Genomic DNA, 22,543 nt, shown 5'->3' with positions numbered 1-22,543 from the left:
TTTCAGCTTTTAAATATTTGAATACAATTGCAAAACTTCTGGCAACCCTGTTGGTTTTTCCAACTAAAGCAATCAATGGTCACACTGCCGAAACACGGCTTGCAAAAGTAAACAAATAAAAATTAGTATCATTTAAAACCAAATTATTCGCTTAATTGTTAAAAATAAAGTATGGGTGTCACTGTATTGCAACCATACCCCCTGCCCGAGGGTAAATCGGGGGCGCACATTATCGATCAGCTGAGCAAACGACTGCTTTCGCTTGGCGCCACACATGCCGGTCAATTTCTGGTGGACTGCGAAACGTACATTTCGACGCCCCAGCCGCACAATGGTTCTCCAGGACGTGCCGTCCATGTCCTGCACGACTCGGAACATCCCGCCTCCACGTTCTCCATCATCGACAACGGGACCGGCAAACAGGTGGCCCTCGTCGCCGACAACAGCTTCGATCTGCTCATGGGCAAGGTGACCAACACCTTCACGTCCAAGAAGCAAACCAAAATCGAGTCCCGAGGCGCCCGTTTCGAGTATGGCGATTTCGTCATCAAACTGGGATCAGTCACCATGATGGAGCACTTCAAGGTATCCCTAAACTGCCCTTCTAACCATCTGTTTTTGTACTCCTTCCAAATCAGAACTTTGAAAATACATTAAAGCACTCTAAGGTATCACCAAAGTGCCCCCATCTTTGCATCTATTTTTACTCCTTCAAAATCATTGCTTTTAAAATGAATGGAGCCCTTTAAGTTATCAGTAAACTGCCATCGTTTAACCATATAGTCCTTCGAAATCAGAGCTTCTAAAATTAATAAAGCACTTTAAGGTATTACTAATCTGCTTTACTATCTATTTATTTTAACTCCTTTTGTTCGTATTTTGACAATGTTATAACAAAATATTTCTTAAACAATACATATATTGTTTTTAAATATTGGGATATCTAAAGGAATTCCCAGAAAAAAATATAACCTTTCTGTAGTTTTACATTTACCTAAATCGACTTGACAATATTAACATTTACTAATAGGGCATCCTAATCGAGATCGAGTACAAGGCGTGCGTGATACTGGCCTACTGCTGGGAAATGATACGCGAGGTGTTGCAAGGATTCCTGGGCATCGGAGTCGGCAAGGACTTCCCCTCGTACTTCGCCACACAGACGATAATGACGGCAATGGGGCAGCAGCAGTTGCATGCGAAGCACAACGACATCTTCGAGCCGATGGACACGGTGAAACAGTACCTGGAGCAGTTCACCAACTACCGAAAGCATGTGGCCCTGCTCGGAAGCATGGGCAGCGGTCCGGGTGGCCCGCCCGTGCACATGTCGCCCTCGGTGGTGGGCCATGCCCACCGACCCTGATCCGCCGACGTTAAGCTGGAGCCACCAGATGGCTCAGTAGCAGATTAAGCTGAAAAAATCTATTTTTTTGTCCTATACTAAATTGAAGGTGTTCTTAAAATCTTTAAAGTTCTCCAAAAGCAAACTAGTTATGTCAGTGTAAGCAATAAAGTGTTTCTTTCTTATACATGTATTTATATTAGAAATCTAATTAGTATGTAATGAAAACTTATATTATATAGTAAATACCCGGTTTACCATATCCAAATTAATACGTATTTTTTATAAATATCTGGAGATTACTGGCACACTTTGGTCACCTGTTTACTGTTAAGCTTTTGATATTATAGGGACATCTTTGATTTTTTATGAATTTATTTGTATATGATATATATATTTTTAAAAATCATCAGAATTTAAATCACAGAATAAAAATGGTATATAATCTTAACAAAAAACTTAGTTTTATCAATAGTTCTTTATTGTTTTTACGCTATTTAAAAATATTCAATTATTAAATACCACCCAAATGAATATTATTAAACCAACAAATTTTTTTTTAAGTTTTATTTTTATGTATATCTGCTTTTAACACAATAGTTTATATATATATGTAGATATATATATTATATATAGATGTGTGGATGTACGTGTATAAATTTTTCGAATTTTTTTTCTTCATGAAATGTAAACAATTTAAAATATAAGTGGGCGAAAGCAAAAGTCTTTTTCTTATCTTATAAAATGCAACGTTTATTCAATCAAAAAAAAGAGCAAGCAAGAAATAAGTGAATCGTTGGTAAATGTATGTGATACGTAATTTTAAACTTAATTAGGTGAGTCATTTAAACACACAAAGTTACAAATAATGAAGGAAATAAATCATGACGATGTGCTTAGGGAGTAATCAAAATTGTTTTCTGAATTTCAAGTCAATGGAATTTGTGTGTTGTTTTGGCTGTATAACAATGGTTGGTTAAACATAATTCTCATACAACTTTTCATCCACTTTTTTTGGGGTGTACGAGTGTGTAGTGTATAACAGTTTCGTATAAGTAATATGCTTTGCTTTAAAGTGGCATAATGACAGCGTGCTAAGTACGCTGCTGTTCTGTTCCATCTTTTATCATTTGCGATCGATCCAAACCGAAAGAAGACCCACAACTGCTTTTATTCTCATTTCTGCATTTTCCTGGCTGGATTATCTTTTTTGTGATCTTTTCACTCATTTCGTTTTTACAAATCTTTAAAATATACTTCCGCTTTACGTTTTTAGTTACATGTAGGTAAGATATACGTTGTAGGTGTTTATGTAGAATTTATAATTATGAATATAGTTTAAACGGAGATCAAATTCCGATTGATTGTTTGTTGTTTTGTGTGTGTGTGACCGTTTCCGGGTTAAAGGATAGGTTCTTTTTTTTATATCAAGATTTGCGACAAATTCTCCATTTCGTCTTTTCTTATCAATTTTTTTGTTTGCTTATTCCTGTGGATTTTTTTCCTTTTCGTAATTTGGTGTTTTTTTGTTTTTTTTTTTTAATCTGCGGTTGCTTCTAGGTGTCCTTGGGGTCGAGTCGTTATATAAGCATATAAAGGTCCCCGTCATACCTATTTAATCGCGTATGGGCAAGGTAGCCGGCTTCACATGACCACCATCGCCCTCAGAAACAAAACGCTTGCGTCCGCTGCAAATATAAAACCAGAGAAATTGATCAGAAATTGATTAATCCAATAAGGGTAGTAGGGGTTATATTATGGACTAGACTTGGTAAACAAATTTCTAAATTGGCTACCGATCTTATGTTATCTTTTAGATAACAATGAAAACGTATTTATATTTTCAGAACAACCTTCCGAGTTTTACAGCCTCTAAATTATTTTTTTTAATAATGATACTATGTCCGACTTTCATAATTCAATATATATATGACAAAAAGAAATACACAACTTTTAAAAAAAACAAAAAAAAATAAAATTCCCAAGAACCTGAATACAAGAATTCAACAACAACAAATGAACCAAAGAGATGAAATATTAGAAATTTTGTACATAAAATCATTTGATATTGCTGGAGAGTGGTTTCATATTTGTAAAATTTATTTTGTAATTACTGATCAAAATTTTATCACTATTTGCAATGATTTAAACTGATTCTTGATCAAACATCTTACATCAACGATTTAAATATGGAACATATAAATATTGCTCTACATCGCGAAGCGATAGCAACAGCAAGCTAGTAACAAAGAAGAAAATATATTTAAAATGCAACTGCATAATTTGTATTTGTATTTTATTTCTTCTCGCTTTGCCGTACGCACTTAGCAATTATACAATTATGCAATGCAATGCAATGCTGCAAAAACAAAGAACAAGGAAACAAAGAGGAAAAAAACAAAAACAAGTTGCAAAATGCTTGGCGCAAATTTGGCAACAACAATAACATCAAGAACAACAACGAATTTGCACAAAAGTTCATTCAACCATTGACCCTTTTTCGTGCTCTCTTCTCTCTTTGCGGTTTCTCTCGGACTCTCAATGCTCTCCATATATCTCTCTCTACAACAGCTGTGCAAAAGTAGCGGGTGCACTAAATTGAGAGGAGGGAGGTAAATCAAAACTAGTTTTTTTTTTCTCAAAGAGCTGACCAATCAAAGGATTCTATACTAATAATAAAGTAAAAAACTAAAAAAAACAGCTTAAGCCTTAATTGTTGCTCCTATAAATACACATATGTACATAATACAAATGTATAAATGTGACCAAGTGGGGGACAAAATTGCACAAATAAATACACAAATGTATAAAAAAAAAATCAAAATAAAATAGCGCCAAGATAAGCGTGCGCGAACACAAACACAAGTAAATACACGGATTAAAAAAACAAAATTAAAAAAAAAGAGCATAATAGTGCGGAGCCCCCAACGAAGTCAGCTTAACGGCAGTGCTGACAGTAAAGCTAATTTACAGCTAAACAATTAAGGGGTCACAATAATTTGGAATAGATCACAGAAATTTTAAAACTCCATGTTTAACAGAAGTTCTCAAAATTTGAAGCTTGGTATTAAATAATTAAATGCATATTTTAGAAATATTTCAGATAAATCATAGAACATAAAACTTATACCACAATTTTGTTAACACCCTGAAAAAAATTTGTAATTAAAAAATATATAATATAAACATTAGTAAAATAGCTCGAAATAAACAACGTTTTTTGTCAGCACTCGAACTCATTAACCGTTATATGTCTGAGTGTCTTGGCATTGAGTTCAGCTCGTTTTTTTTTTGTGCTAGCTTTATGCAGCTGCATTTGCGTTGGCGTTGTTGTTGGTGGTGTGTTGGTGCAATGTGATTGGTGTTGTTGTTGTGGCTGCTGCAGTTGCTGCTGCTGCTGTTGTTGTTGTAGTCGTTGTCGTGGCTGTCGCGTTGCGTTGTTGTTACTGCGCTAAAAGTGGCAAAGTGCAATAGCCGCAGTCAAGGCGAATGCAAAATGCAAATGCAGTTATAGTAGCAGAAACAACAACATAGGCAACAACAAAAACAACAGCAACAACCACAAAGATAGCAACTAAAGTGGGAGTGGCAAGCAGGTCGATAACAGCAACTTGGCCGCCATGTTTACCTTCGCACAAACACTAGCACACAACCACAGCAAACAAAACCCCAAGACGATCTTGAGCCACTTGCAGGTTGTTGCACCAACAAACTATAATATATAAAAAAAAAATGCAACAAACATCAATTCAGTAATGCAAAGTTTGCCGCGATAAAAAGCAATCGATAAGAGATGTTCATCCACCCTTCCCCCCTCACAAACCCTATAGATAAAAACCACTTCTTTTGCAAAACAAACGACAAAAACTGTAAAGAAAGCCGAAGTCTTAAATACTCTCGCTCCTTTGTACATGCATATAGCTTAAATAATGTTATTTAGCTTTAGGATACGAATAATTATAATTATCTTAAAAATAAAATTAATTATTGTAAGTCGTAATGATTTTCCATGACTGACTACAAATAAATTATATCGAAAAACTCGACCAAAAATTTTCCATAAAATAATTATCTTGAGTAATAGATACACATCTTTACAGCCCTTGACCATTTTTGAATGATTTTTTTTTGGGTGCAGAGATTATATAAAAATAATACGATATCCTTAAAAACTGTAAACACCGACAGTATTTTTCATGAACGGCTGAAAAACAAAAGCCCCAGCAAAGAAACAGAAAGTACAAATGGAAAAAATATGATCGCATAGGAGAGGCAAAGAACTCGGTATAAAAATAAATATAACTAGCCGGCACCTGATAAACCGGCACAACAACAACAACAACAACAACAACAACTACTGAAACGACAAGAAAAACAACATAAACAATAAATGAAAACCAACAACCAACAACCATCGGCGACTGCCTCAACGGATGACGCGTCGTCCGTCAAGTTAATTCCAAAATGCGAAACTGAACTGCGCAATAGAAATTTCATAAACAAACATATACACTCGCACAGACAAACACTTTGGCCACAAACAAAACACGTCTATATGTACTACTTATCCGTCTATATAAGAAACTGAGCCAAAAGCAAAAAAAAAAATAAATAAATAGGAGAATAATAAACAAGTCGAAGCCGGCAAAAACAAAAAAATATCACGTACAAAAATGCCTACATATCTAAGCACAGCACCGGTAAACATTATAGTAATACCGCATTATGTATACATACATGAACTTTATAAAAACTCGTGACAAAAAAACGCCCACAGTCCTTTAAATTAATGTTAAAAATATCTTCCTGTGGCAGGTATTAATTAAGTTGTAATATATGTACCTTAATTTATTTTTATTAAATAACCATTACTTATGCAATTGCCAACAAGTGTTTGCACTTCACTCATAGGCACAAATTGGAGCAAACCAACGGCCTCCATAAATCTTAGCTATGCCCTTCGCCAAAAATAGAATAATCAAACAACAAAAACTTTCCATAATCGACATTTAGTTAATATTGTTATCAAACTAAACAGCGAGTTTTTATGAACAATTAACCAATACCTCTTTGTGGCTGACGATCTGATCAATAGGCCCTGTTTCATATGGAGAGTGTGTATATGCACATATGCACAAACATACATATAATTGTAAACAACAATGTATAGGCCTGCTTTATAGGGGGCACCACTTTGGGGGCGTACTGTCTTTATGGCTGCTAAGATTACGTAAACACGTCTCGCTCTCATTGCTAACTGAGTTTGTTTTCTTCTACATGCATATGTATGTGCCTAAGTTTGAATATTTTTGTAAACAGGTGGGCTCATCATTTTCTATTTCTATTGTCCTTATCAATTGATATTTCAAAGAAATAAACACAAACATTTAATTGTCACATACAGAAAGGAGACGAAACGTTACCCATAATGTAATGGTCGCTTGATTTAAGTAAACGCCAATTATCTTTGAAAATCGTTTTAATTATCTAATTCTAACTCTTATCTGTTTTCTATTCCAAGAAGTAATACTAATTTAAGGCGCCCAAATCATGTTTACAACATTCTAAAGAACAAAATGATCACTTACCGAGATGGCACATTGTTTATAATCTTGTCGGTAAGAAATCCGGCGCGATTACAGCGTTCAACAAAGCGATCGAGTATTATATAGGCCAGGGGCACATCCAAAACGATATCCGCCATGTCATCGAAAACGCGCATGAAACCCTGGCAAAAGGATTAACAATTTGGTGGATTAGAAAAGGAAGAATTTATAAAACTTAAGGATTATTCTCATCATTAAACTATTATACAAGAGCATTTCTCTATGAGCATTAATATGAAATCATTTCAAATAGAAACTCTCAAGTAAAAATTATAACACAAAGAAATTAATCAATTGGAACAAAATTCCCAAACTTTAGCTGGCAAGAAAAAAAAAACATTTGTTTAATGAGTTTAAATTTAAGTATTTTTAATTCAACTAAATATCCAGTTGTTGATTCAAACTATATTTTGAAAGATATAAAAGATATTCAGCAGTTTAAAATAGTAAAGTTTTAAAGTATAAACCTACCTGCTCCATGCCCGCGGGCAGCACCAGGCAGGTGAGATCTAGCTGCTTGAGCAACTCGCACATAGACTCCTCGGTGGTCTGGCTGAGGGACTCCAGTGTCATCACGATCGCCTCGTAGACGAGCTCGTGATGGTAGTGTGGCACCTCGAGGGCACGCAGACAGCGCTGCGCCTCGGCCACGTCACGGGAGGATATGTACTCCTTGAGCAGCAGTTCCATCTGCTTGGTGATCGTCTTCACCGGACGCAGTGGCCCGCCCATGCCCCACACATTGTCCAAATGGGCCCACACCTGCTTATGGATCAGCGAGTCCGCACGGCGCAGAGCCTGTTCGGCATGTTCGCCGAGCTCCAGATGCTTAAGCTCCTCCTCCGCCTTGGCCACAAACTTGGGCGGAATGCAGTCATCGGCCACGGCACGGGCCATAAAGTTGCCCAACATAATGGGCGCCTCTGGAGTGTCAAGGATGAGATCCGGCAGATTGGCCAACAGCATGTTGAAGCCCTTCTCAATATCCTTGCCGGTTATAACTCTGCCATACAAATCGGAAATCAGCACCGAGGTCATCTCGCGTTGCGAGTCCTTGTGATCCATGGCGATCTCCACGAGAATGCTGGTTATATGCTCCCGCAACGGACCCTGCAGTATCTCATCGAAACTCAAGGCCACCTCGTGCGTATCCCCGTGCTCGTAGTACTCCAGGACAATTGGCTCCGCCAGCTTGAAGAACTCCTCGGGTGTGATCTCCGTGATCACCTCGCGCAGCTCCACATTCCGATCGTTGCATTCGCTATCGTAATTGGGATCATTTTCATCCTCATAGACCTCGGCCAGAGCCTCGGAACCGGGCAATCCCCAGACGCCCTTGCCACCGGCTCCACCCTTTTTTGGTAGTCCCCGGCCACGATTGAGGTTCCTCGATCGCCGGCTATTCTTCCAGCGGCGATGTGGCACTACATAGCCACCGGGCGAGGGCAGGATGCCGTTGGCTACCAGTGGCGATGTACCGGCACCTGCGCCGCCGGAAGAAGCTCCATTGCCGTTGGTTTGATTGGGACTGCCGCCCGAACCACTGTTCTGTCTTTGGATGAGCCGCTTGGCCTTGCGCTTTATTCTGCCATCCTCCACGGGCAGCGGCTTCTTGATATGCCCGTTCGAGTGACCTCCTGCGTCACCGCCGTTCAACTCCACCGCCTGAATCTCTCCGTTCAGCTCCCGCTCCACGGAACTTTCCTTGGAATCGGATTCCGCCGAGGAGTGACGACCGCCGCCGTTGGTGGCGCGTTTGTTATTCAATTCCACTTCCATATTGGCGATAACTCACACTCTCTACAATACGTCCCTCGTTTTCCCCTTGGAATGCACAGCAAGGATTATGTGACGGTTTGGGTTTTGTACTCTGGCACCAGGTGCGTCCTTTTTGTTCTATAAAAAATATATATGTATATATTTCAGTACAAACTAAATAAGTGTCTTTAAGAATATTGTTCGTATATGACTATAAAACATTCTTAAAATTCTAAAAAGGTAGATCCCCGGTTACTTTAATACTAACCTACATACCTACATTTTAATAAAATCGTACAACTTCCGTATGGAAAATAAAATACACAAGTACAATGTTTAAAGATGCAAATATAATCATTGAAAGCAAGTTTTCGGTATACTTAACGAACTAGGATAAAACAAATTATAAAATGTAGCCAAGAACTTTTTTGAGGATTCACTTTTGTTGTGTTGGATGCGGTTTAATTAGCTTGTCTCGCCTTTAAGCTGGAATGCTTTCTAAGGTCTTGTTTGTTATTGTGCATCTTGTTTGTGGAATTCATGGCACCAGAACTAATGCAAAACAAGAAAGAAAGATAGTTTGTGACCCTTGCAGCTATAGCACAAATTAAATTAAATTAAGTTCCTTATAAAATGTATATTCCAATTTGTATACGTAATTTTTTTGACGAATTATTCGATCGTTTCTATGGCAGCTATAGCTATATGATATTGTATGCCTTTTTGCTTAGATTAATTTAAATAGCTACAAAACTGACGGACTAGTTTGCGTAGAAACGGACGGACAGACGGACATGGCTAAATCGAAGAGTCTAGTGATATTGATAAAGAATATACATATATATTCTGTAGGGTCGGAAATGTGTCTTTCAGTGCGTTGCAAATAAATTGTAATACTCTCTGCAAGAGTATAAAAACACCCGATGTCTGGCAAGTAGCCGACATCGCCCCAAAACCCCCTTTTCTTAATAAGTCCCTATTGTTTTATTTTGTTATTCAGATTCTTTTCTATCTGGCGTGTTATAAACTAAAAATAAAATAAGCTGTTTGGCTTGGTTGTAATTTGTATTGTTGTTTTATGCCCAACACAACTAATTGAATAATAATGCAAAGTAATATCGTGAATACACGACTGATGTGTTTGAAATAAAGCATTTATACCAATTTGTTTTTTTAGGCTATCATATCTAAAAACATAATAAGCCTTTTAAAATTTATTTATAGATATAAATTTCCTATAAAAACAAGTGTTTTTGCTTATGATGGTGTTTTTAAAAGATAATCGAAACTATTCTACGACCTGTTGTTTGGAAATATAATAAGAATAATAAGTTATTTCCGCATCATCAGCGCTAGTACAAGTTCCACATCTGTATATAACGGTACTGCGTCTTGGAAATAGCAAATTTTTGTCAATGGGTGTGGGAGTGACAGAGATAGCGTCAACGACGTGTATCGAAACTCCCTTATAGTCAAAATTCAAGGTCACGCAACAACAACAACAAGAAGAAAAGTGGAGAGACTACATAATGCTGTTACCGTTAAAGCTTTGCAACCCCCACAAACATTAGAGCCATCTCTTTTCCACTAACTGTGAATTGAAAGTAGTCCTTGTTTGTGATTGTTTTGTTTTGTATTTTATATGTACATGAATCCCTATGTTTTGTAATAATCCTGATTTTTTTATGTCAGCTTGTTTGTTTTTAACAAAACTTATTTAAAATAATAATGTATAAAACTTTTTCATATTACTTTTATTCTGTTTGTTTCGAATTTCCATTTTTCACTTCTAGTTCTTTCACCCATGTAAAGCATAATAAAAACAAAGATAACGTGCCAAAAAAAGCCGCACGACGGTGTTATTTTTGTTTTAATATGTATGTTGTTGTTTTGGTGCGTTTAGCTGGGTGGGTGTGTGTGAGTGAGTGTGTCTGTGCTTAGTATTGCGTCGCTTTTGGTTTCCCCTCTTCTTTCTCTCCTTTGAATACTGATTCTTATATACTCCCTCTTTGTGAATACATACATATGTATGCTGTAACCGGTTTTATGTTTGTTTTGCCCGGTTTAACCTTGAAAATTTAGTGCGCCTTACGAATTTCTATGTTTTTATTGCCGTCTCCTTCCTTTTTCTGTCCATCTGCTTCTGCTTCTTCTTCGTTCGCACTTGTTGTGCCCCCTTTTTCTGATAACAAAAACAGAAACAACAAAACAAACATTTTTCGGCTGCTGTTCCCATCTCTTTTGCTCCTTTGCTTCTTGTTGATGCGAGCCCGAAATTATTTTTTAACCCCGAAAATAAGGAAAAGTAGGAGAGGTGGAGGGAAAGAGAGATAGAGAAAGGAAAGGGGAAAAGCATAAAAGTGACGCTGTTGAAATTGCGTCGCAAAAGTTTCGCAAAAAGCCAGCAATGCACAATAAAAAAAGAACAAGAATCAGAATTGGTCGCAACATTGTATGCTTTGTTTTAACGGAGGAGGTAAGAATATTAGACACACTAAGGTTTATAGCTGTATAATAATATATACATACATATATACGAAGTAATAAGATAACTTGGAATTTGTTTATATTTATTTCTTCATTTCTTTGGATTTGAAACCAACAGGTTCTGTATTACAATTCCTACCGTTTAAGTCAACATAATTGCTTAAAATGCTGATGAATACCGGTTCAGACATATTGATATACGCTAGGTATTTGTGATTTTTACATCAGATTTCAAAAGCTCAAGCTACTGTAAAATGTTATTATAAATAATTGTTTAGCTTTTAAATCACAATCAATTCTGTGAAGACTAAATATTTTATCAGCACCGTGATTGGTTGGACAAAATGGAAAAATAAAAATCGAGTCGAGAGCATCAGATGACATGGAAATTTCCGGAATAGGCGCCGAATGCAAATAAACTCATTTACAAAAAAAATCAAAATATACAACATACAAGTTGGACAGGCTGAAATAAAATAAAATTTGGAGAGGGCGGCTGTGGGCAGCAGTTTTAGGTTTTTCTCGCTTTTGCTTTTCTTGTACATTCGGGTGCGTGCGTGCCGGTTGAATTTATCACGTACACCAAAATTCCACATTTTTCCAATTGGAGAAAACATGCCATTTAAAACCATTAAAATTTAAACACTTTTAATAATGAATTATAGTTTAAAACCACATTTGTTATCATTTTGTGACCGGGGCTGTATTATTGTTTTGCACTTTTGTGCTTTTGTACTCGCATTCGCCGGCAGTTTTTTCTTATTTACTTTTAATCGCTCTTCGTCAAGATCGATGTTGTTGCTGTTATTGTTTCTTCTTTGCCACTTACCGATGTGTTTTTCTGCCTCTCCTGTTGTCCCTTTCTATCTGTCTCGCTCGCTCTCCCCCTCTCGCTCTGATGCTGTAACAAGAACAACAACAAACGACGCGACTGCGACAACAACAACGTTGGCCCACTGCAGTCGACGTCGACCGCGCTGCTTTTATGCGCTGGAAGCCTGTTTTGTTGTTGTTTCGTGGTCTCCTTTTTCGCTCACTTCTTATTGGCGTGGGGGCGAGTGGCAAAAAATGCACTCAAATCTTTTGTGGCTCACAGAAAAAAATACACATATGTGTGTGTTTACAAGAGGGTTCCTTCACACACACACAAACTCAACACCCACAACCATTTAGTTTTGTGTGGGGGAGCTGTTGCTGCAATTGTTGTTTTTATTTGTTGCTGTCGCCTGCTGCTCCTTTTCTTGCTTTTGTTGGTAATTTGCGCAGAGCTATGTGAACTTTTGTTGGAACAAAAAGGATGGAGAACCGCTAAATGTAACAAACGCACAGAACCACACGCCGTGAGAAATCAACTTTGAATGAGCGTGAGAGCCACGCGGCGTGCGCTTTTATAGCGTTTTCGTTAAATCGCCGGGGGTCGACTTGAGTTACACTCTCGTTTTCCGGGAAACGTTACTTCTCTTCTTCGCTCGAAAGGCTCTCGTAGTTCCCTCTTTCCGACTTTACTGATAAAATTTGGTCAGTTTTAGCACAGGACACACATTTAAAATACAACTTACCCATTTTTAGAGAAATGCACGTTTCGTTACTGTTTTAATAACTAATATACCCTTGTTATCCATTTTTTTGCCTCTCTTTTCGTCTCTTTTCGTGGGACCGAAATAAGAACTTTTAAAAATAATAATAATTATGTACGTAGCGGCTTAAGGTTTTTAATACCTTAACTTGTATTTGTTGCAACAACTTACATATTTAAGAATTAATTAAATAAATAAGTTCCAAGAATTTTAACGCATCGAGGTTGCCAGACTTGTTCATATTAGGCAACGCGCTGTCAAGCAGTTGTAAAGTAGAAATTCCTCCTGGTAGAAAAACCATGAAATATGTTACTATTTGTCAGTTGATCCTGAAAATACGAGAAGACATAATCGAAATCTTAATCGCTGATGGCGATCTTCTTGACAGTCTTCCATGGTAGTGGCAGCAACGAAAAGTGACGGTTCTTTTTAATTACAATGAATAAATTATTTATCAGAACAAAAATGTCAAAACAAATTTATTTTATTGTTATTTAAATGCGAATTACATTGTTTTGTTTTTGCTTTGATAGTACGATTTATCTTTTTTATTTTGTAGTTTACCCTTGGCATTGCATTTTTAGCTCAAAATAAATAGTTCTTAAATACGTTAATTTAAATTCAATTCCAATATTGTTGAAGATAAAATAGTTATTTTTTTTCAATGCATAAACTAAATTTAGTAAAACAAATTTGCATTTTTCATAGCTTTTTTTTTCAAAACTTCACTGTAAAAACCACGAACTATCGCGGTTCTTTTCCAAAAAGGGACGAAATACAACAAAAGAAAATAAAAGTTTTACCGTTTGGTATGTATTTTCGAGAATATTTATTTTTCTTAATATTATAAAATTTAGAGAACATGTAATTTGATAGAAAAATGTTTAATTATTAACAAAGTATTTAGTGAGAAATGTGGAAAGGAAAAATAAAATTATTTACATAAAATTTTCTGATTTACATAATATTATTTTGCATTTATATTTTAAATATTTCCCTTCAAATTAATTTAGTAAAAAAAATTTGAATTTTTCATGTTTTTCACGAACTATCGCATAAAATAGTGGCAACGACGCAAAATTGCGGTTCTTTTCTAAAAAGCCGCAAAAGATAATACAAGAAAATGAATGTTTAACCGTTACGTATTCCTTGTGCTTTAGAGAATATTTACATAGTTTTATTCATATAATAAAATTTAGAGAACATGTGATTTGATAGAATAATATGTATGTTTTAATCAATAACAAAGTATTTCGTGAGCAAAGTGAGAAGAAAAAAAATTAATAACTAAAAACTTTTTAATTTACATTATATTCTTATGCATTTATATTTTAAACTATTTCCCAGAATTCCTTTCGAAGTTTCCAATTTTTTCTTAGAAATAGGTAATCAAAAAAATTGCTGAGCAACGCAAACAAAAAAAAACTGACGAATGCTTCTTCTTAATATGTGTTCGATTACATATGCACAAACATACATATGTATGTATGTGTGTAAATAACTTAAAGTGGCTTAGTATTAGAGGCTTATATATATATATATATATATATATATATATATATATATATATATATATATGTATGTTTGGGAACAAGAGTACTATAACTAATTTTTTTCGATGAAGCGCCTGCGTTCGCGCTCACGGAATTCGCGACGAGCGGCCGGCGGATTACCCTGGGGATTCCGGATAATTAACTCCTTTTCGCAGTATTTTCGGGGATTGTAAGTGGGGGCCGGCGGCTCGGCATCCCAATCCTCCGTGGTTTCAATAATAAAATCTCTAGGACGAGGTTCCACAGGCGGCAGCATATCCGGCAACTTGTAGCGCTCTAGGGATGACCGATTCGGGCACTCGATGACATGTTTCTGCAAGTCGTATAGCCCATTTATTTCAGTCACCTACCATATGTTCGGTATTAATTTATTTTAAATACCCACCTGCATGTCCCAAACAGAGTGTAAATGGCAGCTATTGAATGGACAGCGGACCATCTTGCTTGAGGAAAAATTCTTCGCGCAGCGGGTCAAATGATAGGATAAACGAACCGGAATTATGCGATGGACGCTATCGTAGGGGCACACGATATACTGCTCAAAATTCGGACCGCTCACCGAGTATTCTTTTTTAGACATTTTAAACTTTAACTGTTTAACTTAACAAATTTGTTTTAAAGTCTATTCCGTTCTCTTCGGCGCCGATAGTAAAATTGAATTGATCGACGCTTGGACAGGGTTGTCAAAATACCAAAATTCGCTTTGTGACCTGTTGCCATTTTATTTGGTATTTTAATACGCCAATTCAATTGCAAAAATGTTGGAATATACATAATTGTTTTTAATGAAATAACATTGTTGTAAATAAATAAATACGTAACAAAAAAAGAAAATATTTGTTTGTGTTATAATAAAAACACAATGTTTTCAACTGCAGTAGCTATATATATATGTTCAATAGAAAGCCCAATCTCAGCACTTTCAAGCGGAACGGTTGGGATTTTTGACTGAAGTGAAACTCATTTCCGACAGAGCCACCATCCAAATTTTGAATTCTAAAAACATCAGACAACAGTCACAGTGGCGTAAGCCCCTATATGATTATATCTATTGAATTCAATGAGAAAACGGTTTTAGTTAGTGGAGCTTTAATTTCACCTCCAATATAACAAGTTACTAAATTAATTTTAAGTAATTTATTTATTATGCCCCAAGTCACTGTACAGAAAGTGTATAAAAATAAATAATAATACTTTAATTTTTAAATATTTATTTATTTTGTAAGTGAAGTGAAGTAGACGATTATTGCAGTGCCTGGCCACTCTAAGCCAGAAAGAGGTTGCCAGATAGTCGTCGGGTGTCGATAAGCGATAACACCACCGATTGCCGTTGTTTACCTCCTTCAACGCACGTGCATTGCCGTTTTTGTGGAATTCTTTGATTTAACAAAGCATTTTAGGAACTCCAAGATGCCGCCCATTGCCCAGGAGGGCAATTGCCTGATCTACCGCGGCAGCAACTTTCTCAAGCAGCGCCTGATCCTTGCCTGCCTGTCCGGCAAACCGGTGAAGATCAACCAAATCCGAGCGGAGGACGAAATGGCGCCCGGACTGCGGGAGTACGAGATAAGTTTGATCCGTCTGCTAGATAAGATCACCAACGGAACCAAGATCGAGCTAAATCCCGCAGGCACGAGTGTCATGTTCACGCCGGGATTGCTGCACGGCGGGCAGATCCACCACGATTGCTGTGTTCAACGTGGAATTGGCTACTATTTGGACGCCCTGATTGCCCTGGGTCCGTTCTGTAAGAATCCGCTACATTGCACCCTGCGCGGCGTGACCAACAGCAAGGACTCGCCATCGGTGGACCACATCAAGGGTGCGGCACTGTCCCTGCTCAAGCGATTCCTCCTGGTCGACGAGGGCCTCGAACTGAAGGTGATCCGCCGAGGAGTTGCACCACTGGGCGGCGGTGAGATCACCTTTCGCTGTCCGGTGCGAAAGAGCCTGCGTGCCATCCAATTCCAGTCGCAGGGCATGGTCAAACGCATCCGGGGCACAGTCTACGCCTGCAAAGTCTCGCCCGCAATGGCCAATCGCACCGTGGAGGCGGCCAAGGGCTGTATGCTAAAATTCCTGCCCGACGTCTACATCTACACCGACCAGAACAAGGGCAAGATGTCTGGAAATTCGCCCGGATTCGGCATATGTCTGATTGCAGAGACCACGGATGGCGTATGCTTTGCCGCCGATTGCAGTTCGAACACAAGGGAGGAGTCGGTGAGTCGGGCATTTGGATTTCGTATTGGTTTCACAAACTAAACACAAATCATTTTTATTTTCTGTTAAGGACACCCCTTCCATACCAGAGGATCTGGGCCAAGAGGTGGCCATGCGTTTGCTGGACGAGATCTACCGCGGTGGCTGCGTGGACTCCAGCTACCAATGGCTGGCAGCACTCTACATAGCATTGGGCCAAAAGCACGTTTCCAAATTCCTCACAGGTTGGACTGCAGACTATAACTATTTATGAAGAGTCACGCTTTAATTGATTTTCGGTTTTATGGCACTTAATTTAGGAGCTCTGTCCACCTACACGGTTCACTTCCTGCAACATCTACGCGACTTCTTCTCGATCACCTTCAAGTTGGAGAATCCCGAGGCGGAAGATGAGGACGAGGCTGGGGATGTGCGAGGTGCCCAGAAGGTCCTTATGGCTTGTGTCGGGATCGGCTACACGAACATCAACAAGCGTGTTACATAAACTATTCTCTAGGCTAACACTTGTAAGAATAAATATGTTTTTTTTTTATGACAAATTAGAAATTAAATGTATTTTAATGTGTAGAAAGGTTTGTTTGTTCTGTAAGATAATGAATTTTCATCAATAGAATTCAAAATATTTAATAACCAATTGTTCTTTAAATTATATTAATTTCATTCATTCTATTTTTATTTTATATGCTTATTAAGTTAATTAATTAATTCGATCAAATGAATTCATTTAATTGGCCAAAGGTGGGTCTAAAACCAATAAAACCTTTTAAAATAAGTGAGTATCTAAATTTATTATGACCCAACATCATTCAATGTTAGGAAAACTAACGGCTGTTAACATTTTTGTTTAATTTTTTATTGACTTAGCCATGGTCTTTCTGAATTTTTGTTTACTTTCAGCATAACAAAATAAATATTTATAAAACCGAAGAAAACCACAACCCACTTTTTTATGTAATTCAATTTTGTGCAGTTTTAGCAGAAGAATTTTTTATTGAACTAGGCATAAAATTGTATTTACCTCTCAAGAAAAATAATGACATTTTGATGAATAAAAATATACCTTATTTCAATTTTAGGGCTTATCATACCATTTAATGTAGATGGATTAAAAATTGCAAAGGCAGTTGCATAGCTTTTTAATATATACTATGTACACCAGGTCATTGATTTGAATTTGGCCGGGTTCCAATCGCTGGAGGTCAATGCCGGGTCACATCAGCGGATGAGTCTCTCATTTGACGCAGGTGTTGCAAGTTTGTTGCCAGTTCAATTCTAATCAAGGAACATGTATAAGTTTTTTAATCACCGGGCTGCATTACAAAATATGTGCACGGAAAAAATTTTAATTTGAAATTGAAGAAAACTTATTCTAGGAAAAATATATAACACCTTTAATTATTTTAAAGCATTACGAAGAAATAATACTTTAAATTAAAATTTTAAAATTGTTTAGAATACAAGTTGACTATGTAAATATATATACTTTAGAGCCAAACTTTAAAAAAGGTCATCGATAAAAATTTTTCAAAAGAGGAAGAAGTTTTTTGAAGAAAATGGTGTTTTGAGAGTCGCATCATCCCAGGTGATCGCAATTTAATCATTTATGAATGGGTTATTTTTACACATTGTTTTTGCCAAGTGTGAAGAGGTTCAAAAACCTTTTTGTGATAAGAGAACCGCTGGCAAACACATGCGAAATTAATCGGTTATTGCAATTTTCCCCTGACTTGCATTTAAAACCCGGCGACAGATCAGCAGAACGAAGAGGGGTGGAAAAGTGAAAAGCTGGACGCCAGACAGTCGACGATTGACTTCCTGTGGTCAGCAGAAAATAGTTCGCACAGCTATGGAGAATCGGAACGCTATATAAGCCACAAGACGGGCTGGAAGAAGCCATCAAACGTCGTTCAACGTTTGGCCTGATCCGATCTGCTTCTGATCCACACCGACATGATGAGTCTGCGCCTGTGCCTGCTGGCCACCTGCCTCCTGGTGGCGGCCCAAGCCTCCAAGGATGGCTCCAACATGCAGCTGAAGCCGACCAAGTGGATGACCGCCTCCGATCTGGAGAGTGTGCCCTCGCTCAACGACATCACCTGGGAGCGTTTGGAGAACCAGCCCCTGCATCAGGGTGCCAAGATGATCGAGAAGATCTGTAAGTAAATGAATAAAACTGTACAGAAACAGGGATGTTTGAAATCCCTTAAAAAGGTGTCTGAAAGTATGCAACAATATTGTTGAAGTCAGAAAGTCCAATGGATTTAATTCAATTTTCCATTGCAAACTTTTAGACACTTTTATAGGAGAATTTAAAAGTCTAGTGATATATGTGACATAACCGATAATTAAAAAAAAATTTGAAAGTATTAAAAAAGGTGCCTGAATGTTTGAAGCAACATATTCGAAGTCCGGAATTTATTGTTGCAAAGACAATTTTATAAGTGATTTTCAAAGTCTAGTGATTTATGTGGTGATTTAATGTGTGTTTTAAGCATGTAAAATTTTATTTCAAGTCCAAAAATCCAATGGTTTCATTCCAAAAGACGATGTTAACTGCATACTTTTATACACTTAAATCTAGTGATTTCTTTGGCATTCCGCGATAATTGAAAATTAAAAACTATATAATTAACATCGCTTTCAACCCCAATTGAATGCAATCCTTAGACCATGTTGGCCAAATCAAGCACGATCTGACCCCCAGCTTTGTGCCCAGCCCCAGCAATGTGCCCGTCTGGATCATCAAGTCCAACGGCCAGAAGATGGAGGCCAAGCTGAACAACTACGTGGAGAAGGCCAAGGCCCAGCCCGGTTTCGGTGAGGATGAGGTGACCATTGTGCTGACCGGCCTGCCCCAGAGCAGTCCCGCCAACAAGAAGGCCATGCGCAAGCTGGTCCAGGCCTACCTCCAGAAGTACAACCTCCAGCAGCAGCAGAAGAACGCCCAGGAGCAGCAGGAGCAGCACAAGAGCTCCGACTACGACTACACCAGCAGCGAGGAGACCGCCGACCAGTGGAAATCGGCCAAGGCTGCCAGCGGCGATTTGATCGTGAGTTTTCTTACTCAATGGGTTCAATTTAAAATTAATTGAGTGTTTACAAACCCCTTTAAAAATTTACTCCTTTTGTTTTTGTACAGGTTTTTTGATTTTGTATAGCTTTTAATTTAAATTTAGGGATTTAAGGGTGAAAAAGACTCTTCATTTCATCAGCAGCATCTAAAAACCTTAAACGTTAAGATGAACTATAACGGTTTTGTTGCAAAAAGTTCTTAAGCCTTTCCATACTCTAAAACCTATATTTAAAATGATAGCATGCTCTTTTACAAAGTTTTTATACATTTCGCGTACAATAACTCCCTTGCCATCAGTTACTGTTTGCTTAAAATAATGACATTTAAAACCTTTTACTGTCAAGATAGACCAAAGAAAGTGGGCTTCTTTATACACATTTGTATTTAAATCTATTTATCTTCATTTACAGATCATCGACCTCGGCTCCACCCTGACGAACTTCAAGCGCTACGCGATGCTGGATGTGCAGAACACCGGCGCCATGATCGGCCAGACCCTGGTCGAGCTGAGCAACAAGGGAGTGCCCCAGGAGATCATCCATCTGATTGGCCAGGGCATCAGTGCCCATGTGGCCGGAGCTGCTGGCAACAAGTTCACCGCCCAAACTGGACACAAGCTGCGCCGCATCACCGGTCTGGATCCCGCCAAGATGCTGTCCAAGCGTCCCCAGACTCTGGATGGTCTGTCCCGCGGCGATGCCGATTTCGTGGATGCCATCCACACCTCGGCCTTTGCCATGGGCACACCCATTCGTTGCGGTGACGTGGACTTCTATCCCAATGGACCGTCGACCGGTGTTCCCGGCTCCGAGAATGTGATCGAGGCGGTGGCCCGTGCCACCCGCTACTTTGCCGAATCCGTGCGTCCCGGTAACGAGCGCAACTTCCCCGCCGTTCCGGCCAATTCCCTGAAGCAGTACAAGGAGCAGGACGGTTTTGGCAAGCGCGCCTTCATGGGTCTACAGACCGATTACGATCTGCGCGGCGACTACATCCTGGAGGTCAACCCCAAGAGCCCCTTCGGTCAGCGCAGCCCCGCCCACAAGCAGGCCTCCTACCATGGCACCCATAACGCCCAGAACTAGGTCGCATCTCATCCACACATTTTCAGGCACTTTCTTCTGATACTCAGAGAAAACCCGGAAAGCAACGTAGTCTAGTTTAGAAGTTCTATTGAACGATCAAAAAAAAGAAAAAACTTATAAAATCCCATAAAAATAAAGCTGCAAATTAAAAAAAAATATATATATGTTGAGTTTAACTAATGGATTTATGGAGTTAATGCAAAAAACAACACAGCAGATAGTTCGATTTCACTATCTGTTCTTATATTCCATTATTGAATCTGAAGTTCACATTTTTATAAATGTAAAAAATCTGAATCAAGTTATTTAATCAGGAAATTAAAATGGATAAAATCATATGAAATTATATATGTATTATATATTAGTTAAATTTTCAAAGATAAAGAAACATTTTAAAATTGATTTAAAGACAAAATGCGAAAATCTTAAAAAAAATATATGTATACGGTTTCCACTTTATACCCTTTTATTATTCTTTTGGATAATATACGCGCAAACCAAAATCCATTAAATAACTTAAGCTAAAAATAATTAATATGTATGTACATATGTACATACATACATATGCAATAAGAACTGATCTTAAGCAGATGCCCACAAGAACATGATAAATAAAGCAAACAATTAAATGCTTATAATACCATTATGATACCTAATAATAGAGCAAGGCTAAAACACTTTGGAAAAGTTTAGTAGAAAATGAATTCAAGCAGCCAGATTCCGAAGTGCACTTCATAAAATTATTAAATAAACATACCTTAAAAATGTTTATCCTAACATCCTTTTGAAATCTTGCTAAACAAGCTTTTAATTAGTTTGTCAGTCGTGAATAAGTCGTAAATTGAAAAGTACCCTTGATATTCATTAAACCAAATATTTAATTACATATCAGATATGTATGCGAACTTGAGATGAAAGTTTGCATAAAGAGATTGAAATGGAGTGAGTGGAAGTGAGGAAACTAGTATCTCTTCGCCGCCATTAGATATGCACTCAATTAAAGGTGCATTTAGTTTACCGTTAGCGCTTACACGTTTAAACATCACTCGCCAACCTGTGCAAACTCAATTGTTTCTCTATTTTGCGGGCATGCGCGGTGTAAATGTCAAAGTTGAACTTTATCACATGCAATAGACAAACTAGAAAGGGCAGTGAAAACAACAAAGCCAGAAAATTCCGAAAGCGAGAGAGAGAGAGGGAGAGAGAGAGAGAGAGGGAGGGAGATATGTAGCTGGAGTGACAGGAGCGGAATGACAACAGTTGGCGTCTTTTGTTTGTGCATGTCGTGACATGTTTGCTTTGACTGTGAGCGAAATACGCCGTAATAGCTTAAGCTTATCGCCGTTCACATAGAAATGCTTTCTCGTTCACGCTATCTCCTGCACCTGCCTGCACACCCCCACTTTTTTGTTATTTTTTGCAAAGCTTGCAGCTTGCTTTCTCTCAGTGCTTCTCTCTATCGTCAAGAGAGAGCGCACAAGGACGCCGGGACGTTGGCATTTCGTGGGGCCCTCCATGTTTCTTGCAGGAGTTATGCTTATATTATTCATTGGCCGATATGCATAAATCCAATTTACGGAACCCCCTTTTCAGGGGGTTCTCAAAGTGAAAGAGAGAGAGAGAGAGAGCGAGCATTTATTTGGCGCTTTCACGCGCGCTTTTGTTGCGCACAACTTAGAACAAGGGGTGTTCCAAATAAGCAGAAGAAAAAACCATACCATAACCGTTCAATATGATCAATTTCGGTGTGTATTTGAAGACAAAAAAAGATTGTTGTAAGTTTCAATGCTTCTGTAAAAATTACTTATACGACACGTAATATCAGTTTAAAAAAAT

General features: G+C 38.0%; 5 protein-coding genes across 5 annotated transcripts; 3 read left to right on the top strand and 2 right to left on the bottom strand.

Annotated features, from left to right (window-relative positions):
• The first annotated feature begins 83 nt into the window (after positions 1 to 83).
• On the top strand, positions 84 to 1,530 carry LOC108138450 (mediator of RNA polymerase II transcription subunit 20). Its single transcript, XM_017260652.2, has 2 exons — positions 84 to 585; positions 1,031 to 1,530. The coding sequence occupies exons 1-2, from the start codon at positions 172 to 174 to the stop codon at positions 1,364 to 1,366; spliced, it is 750 nt and encodes a 249-aa protein (XP_017116141.1). The 5' UTR covers positions 84 to 171; the 3' UTR covers positions 1,367 to 1,530.
• A 547-nt stretch (positions 1,531 to 2,077) lies between these two features.
• Positions 2,078 to 12,564, bottom strand: LOC108138540 (programmed cell death protein 4). The gene is made up of 4 exons (XM_017260810.2): positions 12,026 to 12,564; positions 7,423 to 8,847; positions 6,934 to 7,073; positions 2,078 to 3,033 (listed from the first exon to the last, which is right to left on the bottom strand). Exons 2-4 carry the CDS (start codon positions 8,728 to 8,730, stop codon positions 2,961 to 2,963), a joined length of 1,521 nt encoding a protein of 506 aa, XP_017116299.1. The 5' UTR covers positions 8,731 to 8,847; positions 12,026 to 12,564; the 3' UTR covers positions 2,078 to 2,960.
• A 1,354-nt stretch (positions 12,565 to 13,918) lies between these two features.
• LOC108138457 (gametocyte-specific factor 1 homolog) lies at positions 13,919 to 14,964 on the bottom strand. The gene is made up of 2 exons (XM_017260660.2): positions 14,712 to 14,964; positions 13,919 to 14,639 (listed from the first exon to the last, which is right to left on the bottom strand). The coding sequence occupies exons 1-2, from the start codon at positions 14,904 to 14,906 to the stop codon at positions 14,379 to 14,381; spliced, it is 456 nt and encodes a 151-aa protein (XP_017116149.1). The 5' UTR covers positions 14,907 to 14,964; the 3' UTR covers positions 13,919 to 14,378.
• Positions 14,965 to 15,631: 667 nt separating this feature from the next.
• On the top strand, positions 15,632 to 17,321 carry LOC108138597 (probable RNA 3'-terminal phosphate cyclase-like protein). Its single transcript, XM_017260887.1, has 3 exons — positions 15,632 to 16,549; positions 16,620 to 16,773; positions 16,849 to 17,321. The coding sequence occupies exons 1-3, from the start codon at positions 15,737 to 15,739 to the stop codon at positions 17,031 to 17,033; spliced, it is 1,152 nt and encodes a 383-aa protein (XP_017116376.1). The 5' UTR covers positions 15,632 to 15,736; the 3' UTR covers positions 17,034 to 17,321.
• A 1,111-nt stretch (positions 17,322 to 18,432) lies between these two features.
• LOC108138447 (vitellogenin-3) lies at positions 18,433 to 20,865 on the top strand. The gene is made up of 3 exons (XM_017260647.2): positions 18,433 to 18,704; positions 19,217 to 19,599; positions 20,033 to 20,865. The coding sequence occupies exons 1-3, from the start codon at positions 18,500 to 18,502 to the stop codon at positions 20,705 to 20,707; spliced, it is 1,263 nt and encodes a 420-aa protein (XP_017116136.1). The 5' UTR covers positions 18,433 to 18,499; the 3' UTR covers positions 20,708 to 20,865.
• The last annotated feature ends 1,678 nt before the right edge of the window (positions 20,866 to 22,543 follow it).

This window comes from Drosophila elegans, unplaced genomic scaffold, assembly GCF_018152505.1.
Source record: "Drosophila elegans isolate 14027-0461.03 unplaced genomic scaffold, ASM1815250v1 contig_149, whole genome shotgun sequence".
Classification (NCBI taxonomy): Eukaryota; Metazoa; Arthropoda; class Insecta; order Diptera; family Drosophilidae; genus Drosophila; species Drosophila elegans.
The sequence above is the reverse complement of the archived record's forward strand: the minus strand, read 5'-3'. Positions and strand labels throughout refer to the sequence as shown.